The sequence below is a fragment of the Aricia agestis genome, chromosome 7, assembly GCF_905147365.1.
Source record: "Aricia agestis chromosome 7, ilAriAges1.1, whole genome shotgun sequence".
Classification (NCBI taxonomy): Eukaryota; Metazoa; Arthropoda; class Insecta; order Lepidoptera; family Lycaenidae; genus Aricia; species Aricia agestis.
The window spans coordinates 3,794,681-3,810,730 of NC_056412.1; the positions used below are offsets into that span (position 1 = coordinate 3,794,681).

Here is a 16,050-nt window from a genome sequence, read left to right on the forward strand (position 1 = left end):
CAATTTCATTGAACAAATGCATATTTCTAGTAGGACTTGGCCTAGGAAACCGTAAATAAAAGCTTATGATTGATAAATAAAGTCGATTTGAAAATATGATTTTATGAAAATAGGATTTGTACTGACGAAAACGCTTTTGCGGTACTTCCGATTTGGATGTGACGTCATCAGACTCGTAATTTATTTATATATAAGTATATTTATATAATATATTTATATATAAGTTTATTTGTACATTAATAATAAGAATAAGCCTAGAAAGATTTGTAAAATATATTTTCTTAAATAATTCAAATAAAACATCAGTTTTATATATTATCTCCATTTATTGTAGACGGGAAATGAAATGGCCAAAACTTTTCTCCAAAAGTTTTCAACATTACAAATTATTTCTAATTTCTTATTTAATTCTTTTATAATTTTTGGGCATTTTTGGACTCGTACATTTAGCACATAAAAAATTTCAATAAAGAGAGTCTAAAATACAAAACGTATGACGTCACACTATGGCGGACAGTGTTTTCGGCGCCATTTATAAGGCATATTTTTCAATCAACATTTTTATGGGTTTCTACTGTGTCAAATATTACTTTTTTTTGTGAAAATGAATGATTAAGAAGCGATTAGCATGAAGAAAAAAATGAGGTCAAGTAGCCTATTAGAATATTCTTCTATCTCTTCACTTTCTTTTCGAGTAGGTTAAAGATACCTCCAAATGTGCAAACTTCATACTTAGGTATTATATATTCATTGAAACAAATAGTGTTATAAATTAACCTTATAAATCATAAATTTTGAAGAAATATTAAGGTTTACGTACTGTTTTAAGTGTACTGTGGCGTACGAAGCGACTGCCGCAACCAGCCGCGCGGCGGCGCGGGGTCGTGCGAGTTCACTCGAATCGGGCGTTCGCGAGATTCCGACCGAGGGGAGGGAGGAAGCGTTAAATACCTAATTCGCTCAGAGATCGTAGCCTTAAGATTTTCTTTTAACTTGCAACAATGTTCGCGACATTTTGTGAGGAAATAAACTACCCTTTGTTCAGAATAGAATCAATAAAGAATTTTATTTTGGGGTTTATTTTATTAGTGGTATCTATATGAACGTCTGCGGTAACATTGTGGTAAAAACGAACGTGTGATCCTACTTTTACGGTTTCAGTATTAAGTTTTCAAATATTCGTGTAGTAAAGGCACTACATTAGATAGGTATACATAGAATTATTTTACAAACAAACTCGTAAATAAGTGTTACTTAAATAAAATTATTGTAATTATAAAAATGTTAATGGCTGATGTTACGGCTTAAGCGGCTATAAATTGTCTTTTACAACAAAGAGGTTCGCATATAGGATCATAATGTGCCCGATATGTCACTCTATAAATGGCCCAGAAAATAAATGTCGGCGTTCGCTTCCGACTTTTTATACACACAGCACCGAACTTTCTCGTAGATAAATTAAGACATGATGGAAAACGTCCAGATAATGTGGAGATAAAAACTTATAGCGTCGAGTTTAGGACATGGCGCGGAGATAAATCGTTTACGGACGAAGCAAAAGAAAATTAGGATGCTGAACTGCAATATTTTTCTGTATGCGTAAGTTGTTGACTTAAAGCTTTTAAAAACACTCAAGGGTAATTTTAATAATATGGACGTACTCTTGAGTGTTTTTAATATTTAAAACAATTTCAATACATTTTTTAAAGAATACTGTTACCTATCGATTTACGCACAAGTCTTTGTCAGCCTGCTAAGGGACAAATAACTCGTTCTTTCACAAATATCATAGGCAGATACGACTCTTCTACACTACTTCTACCTACTCTGGTAGTATCAACTCTATAATATTATCAATTCTACCTTACATCCTACAAATCCTTCAATTCTTTCTAACAATATTTTATTGTTCATCAAGTCATTGTCTTAAGCATTAAAAAACTGTCCCCCTGTGGATATCCCTAGGAAATGGGATTACAAAGTTTTTCCATCTAAAACTTACACTATAAATCGCTACGGTTCAAGGATTGGCAACTATCGCAGGAGATCCTGGCCCATATTGGCAATTTATGGCGTATTTGCATTTCGGAGTGAGTTACATAACGATAGTTCGGATTTGTACAAATGCGTCACTTCTCACCCTCATTTGAATATTTATGAGTTGTGTGTTGCCATAGCCCATAACCGCTTAATGGGGTTTACTACGTGATTTAATATGTTGTATTGCGTATTTTTGATGTGGTACATTTTTCTTCCCCCTTTTTGCACTCCGAGTATGAAAATAGGACGGATTTGTACAACTTCCGGTACAACTTACGGTTGTTGATGACTTTTGCTTTAAGTATAAATTTTATATACCTATAATATAGTTGTATCTAATTGTAAATAATAATATATTTTGATAATTATTTTTTACGAACATAAAATTGTATTTTTAAATACTTACGTAAAGTTGTTAGCCATTTTAGTTCGTTGTGAATTTTTTTAAAACAACTTAAGTTTTATGTCTAAGTACGAGTTTTGTAAGTGTATCGAAAGTAAAACATCAAAAACTGTCATAAAATCCTGTCGAAACTGCCCAACATGTACGTCGCTTGAAGACGCTAATTTGCTACGAATACACTTGAAACAAATGCTGAACATATAAAAATAAATATAGAAACTAAAATTGCTTACAACCGCCGTAAGGGCATCACGACCACGAGAGCCACACATGTAACGCTGCAGAATCGATTCTGTCAAAGTAACAATTTGATAATGTGGAATCGATCCGCCCGCGTTCATTTACATTTTATCGTGAACGCGTTGTCACCCGATTCAATCCGTCGGACGTGTTTGAAGTTTGATTGTACCATTTTTATGTAATATTTTACTGAATACTGAGGGTGAGTTGCACCAACTTACCATAACGATAACAAAATGTCAACCCAACAGTCAAATCTCTGGTTTAGTCAATAACGGATTGTACCATTCTAACAGATGACGTTTGATCAAATCGACGACGATCTAACAAATGACGCTTTATTAAGTATGACCGTAACCGGTCAATTTTAGCCGGTTATCGTTAATTTTTATTCAATAACTAATGTCAAAATTATAACCTAATCCAGTTGTTTTATAATATTTCGGCTTAAAAAATGTGCGTGATACTTTGTAGGAAAACAGTTAAATATATTAATAGCATTAACAGATAACAAACAATGATGGTGCAACAAACATTCTTTAAATTTTGTGGCCATCGTAATATTTAGGTACTGCTGAAATTAACCTTAACTGTTGAAATTAACCTAACTGTGCCTGTGATGCAACTCTTATAAACATAATTATTGTTACCGTTAACCTAAGTCCATATGAACTAGCGATTCGCCACTAATAATTAAATTGTTTGTAATTAAACTATTTGTGGAACAGTTACCTAATATTAGTCGCGACTCGTAATTAATTTTCCAAAGTTCGCCCGCATACTTTACTTCGAATCGAGAAATTCGACGACGACAATCAAATCACGGGAAAACCCGCCTCGCCCCGCCCCGCCCCGCCCGATGACGCGGCCAACTATTTAAGTTTCTTTGATGAAGCTGCGAGGATTTCCTTGATTAAAATCTGAATGTAGATACAGCGGCGGCGGTTCGTCGAGTGCTCGTCTTGAGTCTCGTGGAGCTTTGAGATTTGAAAGGCTGCGGCTGAGCCAGAAATAGCTCGCGTCTCGCCTGTTTATTCATTTAAAAAGTACACTTCAATTTAATGGAACACCCTCTAATTCTGAACTCGGAAATTGCGAAAGTCTGGCTTTTCGTTTTGACAGTAAGTGGGCATTAACGAAAAATGCTTTCACAAAGCTTCATTAACGAATGATATAACGTCTCACAAGTAGGTGTATAAATATTGTATACTCAAGTAAATACCGTATACTTCAAAAGTTACGACTTACGCCGCGAGTCATAGGAAATGTAGGTAAAAAAGTGTACATTCCAATTTCGCTACGAGCCGAGTCCCATGGAGAAATACGAAAGTAATGTCTCGTCGTTGGGAATCAGAAGGAAGACATTTGCGATGTAATTTAAAACGAAGCAGGCCAGACACTAGACAGCAGGCACCCTCGCCGCAATAAATAGTGCCAGTGATAAAAATCAACGCGTTACCACTACTCGTATGTTGCCATATTTCTCCGCTGATTAGATATGGAAAATATTATTTCAGGGTGTAATAATATCCTGATTTATTCGTGGCGGCGCGATAACGCTGCGAAAGATGGGCTGTAATGGCCGACGTGGGTTGAAAATGGCCAAAAATATTGGAAATTTTATTTTCGTTTTTATATCTACACTAGGAGTAGTACTTACAGGTATATAAATAAAATCGATAAGCTCGTATAATTTTCCAATTGAAACAGGATAAGGGTAACTAAATTACTATTAATTTTTGTAGTCTACAGTGAAGGTAAATTTATAATTTATAATACGACCAAAAGCATTCAGGCATATTGCAATGTGTAGCGTGCATAAAATTTGTATGAATGAAAATATAATTTCAATAATATAATATTACATAAATAACTGATATCATACAATTTTAGTTTATCTCCCATGCCAGGACGAGTGCTAGGTAGGTACTACCTACGGTGACTGGGTGGTTTAGTTTTGCAGCCAATAAGCATCTCTAATCGAGAATTTGGTACGTACTTAATTGATAATCGACGAACAAGGTCATCTAGTAAATTAATATTTGACAGGGGATTCCCCCGGGGAATTTTTTTATTGAGTGCTCGAAATTAAATTGATATAATATTTTGATCTTTATTTTGATCTGATGGTGGCAAGTATTTTATTGACTACAAAAATGCGTTTCACACGAGCTTTGAGTTTGAGATACTATGATGTTTCTATTTTTCCTTCTCTATTTGCGCTGAAACAGTGAAGGATGATAACATAGACACCATAGCCTCACAATGACTCATGACTAAACAACATCAGGAACGCAAGTTTTTGAGAGGAATTGAAGTATTAACGATCCTTGTTTGTCGGAAGCGAAGCAATACTGGTGGTTATTACATGAGCTGTACCTTAACAAGTCAGACCATCTCCTATCGAAGACAGATGGCAACTGAAATAGAAAAATTCACGTCACTTTGGTCATTTGATATACCTAAGTTGTAATGGCGCTAGCTTAAAAAACTAAACAGATTTTTAAAATTATATAAATTTGATCTCACAGTATCTAATACACGCCATAGCGTCGGACGTAATCCACCTCACACACTGAATACCAAATCAGTATCATTCTATTGAGGAGACGAAACAAATGTGAGCTTCGAGTGAAAATCGGCTTTCTGCAATCGGATGCATTGGATAAAGAGGGAGCACGAAAGCCTTGTGTGTAAACGAGACAGATTCAATGCGGACGTCTACGGAGTACGGACGCGCACAGAATTGCAAATGTGAGCAGTCTCCAACGCTGGGGCGAGGATTCGGATGCATTACCGTTCTTTGCAGATTATGACGCACCTTACTTACTTTTTTCTGATATGTTGTAAATAATACATATATATTAATATTATAAAGGCGTTAGTGTGTCTGTCTGTTACCTCTTCACGCCCAAACCGCTTAAGGCGACGCCTTGATAATTTGGCTGTAGCGATATCGACTTTTCCCAGCAATGACTAAAGCTAAGAAATTAAAGTTCATTGTCAGTATTCATCATGTCTTGTCTTTGAATTACCCATAGCATAACACGATTGGTCAACTTTTATAACACAGACTAATCAATCAGAAATACCTCTGTAAAAAAGGGATTTCTATTTTGCAAACAGAGGAGAGTGATTTAAGCTGCCAAAATTTGTACATAAATTGGTTCAACCATACACTTTATTTCTCCCATAGCATAAATGAAATGTATTTATGGTTTTTAAATTACGCGACAAAAACCATTTTGTCGCTTACGTCCTTTCCATTTTTTGCTTGTTTTCTATGAGAGGCCGGCCGGATTGATCCAACACGGTTTTTTACTTTAACGCGGCGTCACCTTAATTGATTTTCCTGAGTTATATATGTCATATTGCTATACTGTGGTTATGGAGATAATTTGAGTCCCTGCAGTAAAAGACATAGGACCCAAAAAAGGTACAGATAAACGAATTTTGACGCAAGGGATTTGCGGGTGACATATAGTAATTAATATTTCTTTAGTTAACTAATTGAGTCAATTATTTCGTACTCGTAAATGTATTTCAGAGCCTTAAGTTTCTTTTGCTCAATTTGGCGGTGGTTTAGCAGTGGCCTCAGATTAATATATTTCTACTCATTATTATTTTAACAAAAAATTAATACCGACTTCCAAGGTAAAAACAATAATAACATCCTATAAGGATGTTATTATTGTTTTGTAAACATTTACCAAGATTAAGATAATATTAAGGGGTTGAAGTATTTTCTTACGCGATGGTTAGTAGGTAACTAAAAAGAGTGAAATTATTATTTTTAACAAAAAATTAAAACCGACTTCCAAGGTAAAAACAATAATAACATCCTTATAATATGAACTAAAAAGTATTAAATATTTTTTCCTATCTAATAGTGCTTTTTTCCCAATTCGGCTAAACCTCAACTATTTCTGTACTCAATCTTCATCATTTTGAAGTCGGTACCAGATAGCTGAACCTTTAGTTCTCTGACAGAATATTTGAAACTTTTGGAACTGGCACCGACTTCAAAATTATGAAGATTGAGTACAGAAATAGTTGAGGTTTAGCCGAATTCGGAAAAATGCACTATTAGATAGGAAAAAATATTTAATACTTTTTAGTTCATATTATAAGGATATTATTATTGTTTTACCTTGGAAGTCGGTTTTAATTTTTTGTTAAAAATAATAATTTCAATCTTTTTAGTTACCTACAAACCATCGCGTAAGAAAATACTTCAACCCCTTAATATTATTTTAATCTTGGTAAATGTTTACAAACCTACCCCAATTTATTTGACAAACTACTACAAAAGAAAGTAGACCCGCTACGCGGGGCTCCTATATCTGGGTGTTGTGGTCTAAGTTCTAACCTAACCTAACCTACTTTTGGACTTTCTAGATTGTGTTTGTTTTTGTTTTGGCGGGGGTCTGCCCCCCCCCCCCCCCCGTCCCCCGTCCCCCCTTTCGGTATCCGTGGCTGAGTAGTTAACCCACTCATCACAGCCTTGAGGTGCCTTAAAAATACTTCGTAAACATCAGAAAACAGATGATCTTATCTGAAGATTACGAAAATCTCAAATGCGAATTTCTTCTAAACGGAGAGTTTACTGGCGGTGGAAACGGTAAGTAGGAGTTTTTCTCACCCAAAACAATCCTCCTTAACCCATGTCACCAACATTTAATTGACGTAGGTTCCTAAACCTTAGCCAAATTTTTTTATATATTTTCGCCATGCTAACGAGGTTCGTATATCGGCCTGTATCTGGCCGGGGATTGATTTTTGAGAAAAGTTTCTTTGAGCTTTCTTACTCCCCTTGGCACCCCCTATCGATTGGTATATTCAAAAAGGGTGGTTATAAGAGGTTAAAATTTTGAGTATTTTTATATATAGAAGTATTTTTTCCATAGTGCCCCGTTTCCTTCAGTCCAACTCCAACCCAAATGTGTGCCTTACGCTCTGGAGTAAAGGTTGAATTTGTTACTTATGTTCAATTTTGTGGTACTTGAAATATTATGTATTTTGAAACAGCATTATGAAACAACATTAAGTATATTTTTTTATATTAAAATCGCTTTGAAATATACCAAATAAATAAGGACATAACGTGATGACTGATGATATTTTATGGTGTTGTGTGTTTATTGTATCCATATACAACCATGTGGGTTGTGACATTGGTGACCCTGACATGGTAGTGATGATGATGATGATGATGAATGTAATTTGCATAGTAGCATATGCTTTCAGTTCTTAAAACAACGCCTAAACCCCCAAACTTGTATCTATAAGGAATCCGGAGTTCTCTTAGTATCTTCGGAACCATAGTATACCTTGGTGAAAAATCTTGCGTTTTGGTAGCATATGCTTAGGATGCTTCTCATAAAACCAAAATCACCATATGTTTCCATATAAATTTTGAGGAGTTCCCTCGATTACTCATGGATCCCATCATCAGATCACCACTTTTGTGAAAATGGGACCAAATTGGAGTGAAACCTAATATAACAAAATAAAAATTTTGAAAATCGGTTCACAAACGGCGGAGTAGTGGTCGAACATACAAAAAAAAAATCCACAGCCGAATATAATATAACCTCCTCGTTTTTTGGAAGTCGGTTAAAAAGAGTGGTTTACGATTTTTTTCCTTTAGCTCCGGAACCTCGATTTAACTACTATTATTCGTAGTTTAACTACATTAAGCTACAAGCTATTTCCTCGGAAGTTATTCCTAGGTACTCAATATTCCTTGGCCGCGGCGCTGCTACTTATTATCCATCACACCGTCAGTCGAAGTTTCCACGACTCATTAATGAAATAAACGTCGACTAAGCCGCGTGGAGTAATCAGCGTGGTACACTTCTTTTCCATTTCAATTCGATAGTTTACTGCAAAGTTTATTAATTGAGTTAGCGGCGAAGTTTCGCTGTTTTTTCGCAAGAAATAATCAAAGCGAGGTATTCCCGCGGAATATTTTCAAAGGCGCCGGACTCGCAATCTTATTATTGCGGACTCTTCGAGTTCGAGAGCGTTTCTGTCCGGATTTTTAATTGTAGTGGTGATTATAGAAGTTGCTCTGCACTGGCGATTCTTTTATGTGGATGATTATTGAATTTTTCGCCGTTCAGTAGCAACTCGTAGCTACGTTGCCGATTGTTTATTGTTCTTTCGTGAACAATTCGTTCAAAAGTTTACATGTTCACAATATTCTAAGGGAGATCGCAGATGGCACACTTTTTGTGTGATCGAGTCTGCGGCGCACATACGGTCGGCATGGGCGCACACACAAAAAGTGTGCCGTCTGCAATCTCCCTTAGAGTTTTGTTTAAGATTATATTTAGCTTATTACTTAGGCTTCTAAGTGAGCTCTACATAGACTCAAATGTATAGTTCTAGTGGTCACGCCATGCCGACTGTATGTGCGCCGCAGACTCGATCACACAAAAAGTGTGCCGTCTGTGATCTCCCTTAGAGTTTTGTTTAAGATTATATTTAGCTTATTACTTAGGCTTCTAAGTGAGCTCTACATAGACTCAAATGTATAGTTCTAGTGGCCACGCCATGCCGACTGTATGTGCGCTGCAGACTCGATCACACAAAAAGTGTGCCGTCTGTGATCTCCCTTAGAGTTTTGTTTAAGATTATATTTAGCTTATTACTTAGGCTTCTAAGTGAGCTCTACATAGATTCAAAGGTATAGTTCTAGTGGCCACGCCATGCCGACTGTATGTGCGCCGCAGACTCGATCACACAAAAAGTGTGCCGTCTGTGATCTCCCTTAGAGTTTTGTTTAAGATTATATTTAGCTTATTACTTAAGCTTCTAAGTGAGCTCTACATAGATTCAAAGGTATAGTTCTAGTGGCCACGCCATGCCGACTGTATGTGCGCCGCAGACTCGATCACACAAAAAGTGTGCCGTCTGTGATCTCCCTTAGAGTTTTGTTTAAGATTATATTTAGCTTATTACTTAGGCTTCTAAGTGAGCTCTACATAAATTCAAAGGTATAGTTCTAGTGGAATAATATAGCGGAATTATAGTATACTGTTAGTAGAGTTATGTGACATAAAATAAACTTTATATATTACATTACAACTCACTTATATAACTGTACCCGCAGTCGTCCCCATTTTGCTGTGACTCACCTGAAAAGAAAAAAATAGGTTGTTAGTTCCACTGGTAAAGGTTACGACTTACGTTTCATTTGTAAAATTATTATTTTATATTCAATACAATTTTACATTCAAGACTAGGTCTGTAATAAAAATATAAAATCCTTTGATTACTGTTTGTTTGTTTATCATGGTTCTTCGAGCTTTGTCAAAGTTTATATTGTGACTTTTGCCAAGCTTTAAAATAATATTATATAAATTATTTTTACAAAAAATAAGACGTTCATATAAGTTTAACATTAATTAACTATAAATTATTACTACTACAATAAAATAAAAGTTAAAATCAATAAAATAAAATACTTAAAATAAAGGTATCGACTAAAATTATCGAAACGTTCCACTAGCCTACTAATGGCATTATTCGGTCTTTCGTGATTCTGGAACATGGTCGGTATGTTCAGTGAATTATTTCATTATGTTCCCGTTAATAATTAATCGAGGAAACTATTAATTACATTTTGGATGAAAATATTCCAATCTCGTGTATTTTAGGCTAGATACCTACTATACTCCATAGTAAGCTGCATTGGATGTAGATTGTAGATAATGTAGAGTTATACTTAGAGATAAAGCCAGGTAAACGAAAACAGGACAAGATACTTTATCAAGTTTAACTTCGGAATAAACGCACACACGAACTTCTGCTTACCATTTTTGGCATCTGTCGCTACAGTGGTGTGTAAAGAATAACATTTGTGTAAGTAAATCACAAGAATGTGTGTCACATGCGTAACTCCATTCAGTTTGTGATGGTCGTGACTCCACCACGCTCAAAGTCCGCCGCTCGAATCCGTCGAGAAAGTCTGGAACATGTGCGGCTTCATTTCGTCCTTACAATCGTTGTGCGGCCCCCGAGGCTACTGTGCGCTCTATTACCGAGGACATAAAGCTCATAATTTATGTAGCGATTGTTTTGACAGGCGTAATTCGTGTGTACTCACTGCCAACACATGTGTGCCGCTCGGCGTGCGATTTTAAGTCTTCCGCTTTCGGAATAAAGACAGTAATCGATAAACGACGACTGTCGTCAAAATTCCTTGACAATCATCAAACCGTATCGCCCGTGATCGTCACGCGGCATTAGATTCCTATCTCAAACTCTTTTAAAGTGAAATAATGGGTTCTTAGTTATACAGAAGGGTACGGTAGTGATTCCGCCCTAAATTGTTCGGTTACATGATTTTCGACTCTGCGCCTCGCGTTATTAGGTTTGAATTTGGATCGCAATATTTTTTTATTTAATTACGTCGATTACAGCACATCGAAATGTACTATAATGGATGTCAAAGTTGATTTTCTTTGTGATTAGGAGTAGTTAAAATATCGTTGATCTAACGACTGTTATGAATATCGATAGAAAGTGATTGTTAAAGTAGGTACTTTAACAATATTGTGATTAATAATTTACTTAATTGATATACGGTAGGGCCTCGGTAATCCGGCTCGCGCTTGTTCGGTGATCGAGCTGTAATCCGGCCGGCCGGAGCTTTAAACACTGCTTTAAAATGGGCTGAAGATAACGAATTTGATATCCACGAAGTTATGTTTCTCCGTCAACTTAGAGACCGGGCTTTCGAAATGAAGTGCGAAAATCATAAACAGAAGAGTATTAGGTACTTACTGATTTTTTGAAAAAGAAATTAAGTAATGTTTTTTTTATTTTAACTTACTGATTTCTTAATGGTTTTAACTTGTATTTTATGAACATGTACATTTTGTCTTTATGCTATAATTAAAAAATTTATGAATGAAACTAAGGTCAAACATGCGTTTTATTAACATTAAATATGAGAATTAAATATTGCATACTATAATCCGGACGCCTTGTTAATTCGAAAACGGTCTTGTTTTAGGCCCCACTGTAGTTAGGTTTTGGGAACAGCTGTTGGCTGCGTTATTTTTTAACAAAATCAAATCAAATAAAAAAAAATGCTTTAAATTATTCTTACACCACAGTGCGAGTGTGCGTGTGCGTTTTTAACCGACTTCATATGTATAATTATGTTTATTGTAAGAAAGCATTTTAATCAAATTTTTGCCTGCAAATGTAGTATTTCTCTAGGATATTCTACCTATTCACTATAATACGCCTGGGTAATATTTTACGAATCTTCTGAGTGTTTTGGACTGGTCAATTATTCTCTAGGAAACGAAAATTAAATCGTTTTTGAAACGAATATTCACGGTAAAAATATTTTTGTATAATTAAGTAAATTTAATTAGAATTTAAAATAATTAATAAAAATATATGCGCCGTTTATAATGAAGTAACCCTATATTTTGTGGCGCCGTGTTTATTTAGCTTGTTAAAACATCCCCTTTAAGTAATTAGATATTTTTTTAGAATAAAATATGTAAATAAAAAAATAAAAAACGTTATTAAATTGCTAAGCATTTTCAAATGCGAGTCGACCGGTACTTGTAAATAACCTAGCCTGCAAGTTATGACGTCATAGTAATCAAAACACGGCACGAACACACAAACAAACATACAAATTTGACATTTCATTTGAAATTTTGTGCCTCGATACACCGTTTGAACTTTAGGAATACTTCACTAGTCTCGTCAGTCACATGGGACCTGTATTGAGTTGGAGTGCTTATCCAATTATAATGAGATCACTTTAAAAAGCGTGTCAAAGCGGCTGCACGCCTCTAATTAGGTGCAACCTATATTCGGAGAGGTTATACGCGACGAGTGTTGCCAGTTGCCGCTCGTATATTTTGACAATTTTATCTGAAATTCTGCAGCTACCAAAGTAGGTTACTTTAGTTGGTTCAGTTGGATATGGCACGACTAAAAGGGAATATTATGCAAAGGTCGGAGCAGAGGGTGATACTAGCACATACAGTTTTTTTATGAAATTAGGGGGCAAACGAGCAAACGGGTCACCTGATGGAAAGCAACTTCCGTCGCCCATGGACACTCGCAGCATCAGAAGAGCTGCAGGTGCGTTGCCGGCCTTTTAAGAGGGAATAGGATAATGGGGGAGGGTAGGGATGGAAAGGGAAGGTAATAGCGTAGGGTACTGGGCCTCCGGTAAACTCACTCACTCGGCGAAACACAGCGCAAGAGCTGTTTCACGCCAGTTTTCTGTGAGAACGTGGTATTTCTCCGGTCGAGCCGGCCCATTTGTGCCGAAGCATGGCTCTCCCACGTCTAAATCCCACCAAAATCCGACAAGTTTCACACGTCATATCAGAATATTGACAGAGACGTTATCAAACGTCGAACGAAACTTTTTGTTTACTGTCTGTGATGGTGCTGCCGTCTTGCGTGAAAACATTGCAGTAATTAAGACATTGGTCACTTTGACATTTGCACTGTTGTCCTGAAAAATTAATTGCACCAGGTCCCCGGAAAATCCGAACGAAGCACCATTAAGTTCATCGTATCATATTCGAGCTGCGATAATGTGCAAGTTAAGTAAGCTTTTAAGTTGAACGGCGGAGGTTCCAGCTAAAGTTTCGTTTGCCATCCATTCTGATAGTTAATTACGTGTCAACGTCGCTGGAGGCTGACGCCGAATATTCACTATAAATATCTTCTATATTATTTTATATCGCATAAAATGTTTGCGATGCGATCCTGTCTATAGAGCTCTGGTTTTTCCGTAGCGCTCGGTTGTGTGCGACCGAAACCAAACAGTAATCCAGCTTCCTAGCGGAGTGCGGTGGGGAAATGGAATTGGATGCGGCAATCAGCAATCAATGTGCTTCTCGCACGGCTGAGCCCGCGTGGGGCATTTGGAATTTAATTTCAGTAATAACAGATGAATTCATAACCTGCGTTGTCGTGATTGAGCTACGTTGGTTGCAATCATAAAAAGTTGATGGAATGAAAAATAATACATTTCCTTCTCGTCGTTTTATGAAAATTACTTGGTCCTACCAATCTAATACCACTATACCAGTCCTACCAATATAATTTAACTTGAAATTAAGGGCGTCTAAGTTGACTGATGATGATCACTGTTCTCCTCAAACACCGGGAGCACATAAACAAACGGGGACTGAATTCAAAACAAAAACAAACAATAAAAGTTACAGTTTCATTACAGTAATTGGCGAAACCATGTTCTGCTAAACAATTATACAATTAAACGAGATATTTGCATTCTGAACCTTACACCGCAAAATTTGCGGTTTAAAATCCTTTGAGGGGTCGTAAATTGTAGATTCGAAAGCGTTCTAATGACTCTTAATACGTACACGAGTAGGTGCATATTCCTTTGTGCTGGCTGTGAATTAGCGCGAGTCTCGTACGCTCGCCTACACAAAAATAACAAGCGTCGGGCCATCGACAGTTTCGTCCGAGACTCTTCCTCGTAGGACATTTTACGAAAGAGGGATCTTAAGGTACTTCGACCGGCTAATTTTATAGGACTCGAAAGGTGTAAGATACTGCAGGGCACGTCATGAATGTTGATTTGATGACTGGCAGTCCCAAAACTTTGTTGAGATTGTTATAAGATAATTTGGGAAACCTGAGAATTTTTAAACATCTTACGAGCTGTTTAAGCCCAAAAGAGTATTTTACGGGCAACTTTGTAAAACAGTTTATAAGCATCAAAGTTACTAGCACGCCGTCGATGGCTATCACTTTCTTTATGAAAAGTTTTTGCCTTTGTATGAAGATAACTTACTTCCCCTCCTTTTACTATGGTGACAGCAACTACATATAATTATTAATTACTATTGAGTTTGTCAGAGAGACAATCAAGTGTCTAAACACAACATGCTACGACAGTATACAATGTGTCCCGACACCGGTGTCCGATCCTTTAATGTCATGATTTATGGCATATTTTATCGACAAATTGGCTCTCAAATTTTTTCTCTCTCTCACGGTTGTAAAAAGGCAGCCATTTTAGTTTTTGTCGGGCATTCACACTAATCTGACCTATACTTCATAGGAAAATCGTTATAACTTCTAAACTATCTGACTTAGAGCATTGAAGTAAATAATTTATTTAAGATGAAAACCTCCTCTATTTTTTTTAAATAAAAAAACCCGTTTAATGCGCTAGATTTTACACAGAAAGCCATTAATTAAAAAACTTTGGGTTTTTTATGTTTAATTCCACGAAATTTATAAAATATTGCCTGTGTAAGCGTAGTCCACAAGTTTAGCTATCAAATGAGACCTTTTTTATCTTCATAGGATATTTACATGAGAAGTACGAGTGAAATTAATGTGAAAGCCTGGGAAAAACTAAAATGGCTGCCATTTTATAACCGTGAGAGTGAAAAAAAAATTAAGAACCAATTTGTCGATAAAATATGCCATAGATCATGACATGAAAGGATCGGACACGGGTGTCGGGATTCATTGTATATTAAGTCTATGCATCATGCCGAAGTTCCGTCGCGTTATATGTATTGTAAATGTTTGACATTGCTGACGTTATCATGCCGAACTTCCGCCGCGGAACTTCGGCATCATGGACGTACAAAAAAATAATTTTCTTTTTTTGTACGTCCATGTTCGGCATGTTGTGTTTAGACACTTAGACTCAACTTAAATTAACTTTCAACATTAACTATCCCTACTTAATTTATAGATCAATAAGTGAATCCTGTACAAAACAAACAGCACGTCCCGCTCGGTCCCTATTCCCGGCGCACTAAATCAAGATAATTTGAAAACTACGCGTTACGACCGCGGCCCGAACTTTTACAATCTATAAACCATCGAGATTTTTCACAACGGTTTTTAGCGGTGAATAAAGTTCTTTTCATATTGCTAGTGGACTTTTGGACGTTAAAAGTTGTTTTAATGAAATGAATATGTTCCAATTTAAACAATTATTAAAGTTCATTTGTTCATTTTAGCTCCATTTATAAATGGGGCGGGCCTCAGCCACATGGTAGGTCACTGTTACCAAACCCTAATAGCCTAAGCAGACAGAATTTGTTGGCATATGTACTAGACGAGTCAACCCAACTTAAGTCGGGTTGACTAAATACTAGACTAAATACTCTTTTGGGCTTAAACAGCTCGTAAGATGTTTAAAAATTCTCAGGTTTCCCAAATTATCCTATAACAATCTCAACAAAGTTTTGGGACTGCCAGTCATCAAATCAACATTCATGACGTGCCCTGCAGTATCTTACACCTTTCGAGTCCTATAAAATTAAAATTAGAAAGAGCTGACTAGAAGAAGATGAAAGAAGAAACTCCATTAATGACAT

At 36.3% G+C, this 16,050-nt stretch overlaps 1 protein-coding gene across 6 annotated transcripts in view; it reads right to left on the reverse strand.

The window, feature by feature from the left end:
- The window catches only part of LOC121728944 (teneurin-m), a 447,859-nt gene that overhangs the window by 187,391 nt on the left and 244,418 nt on the right, over positions 1-16,050 (reverse strand). For 5 of the 6 annotated variants that reach the window (XM_042117291.1, XM_042117290.1, XM_042117289.1 and 2 more), the window contains exon 2: positions 9,781-9,825. The exons of the other annotated variant lie outside the window; for it this stretch is intronic. In XM_042117291.1, the coding sequence (XP_041973225.1) occupies positions 9,781-9,825 (45 nt within the window). The remainder of the gene's footprint in view (positions 1-9,780; positions 9,826-16,050) is intronic. 6 annotated transcript variants of the gene reach the window in all.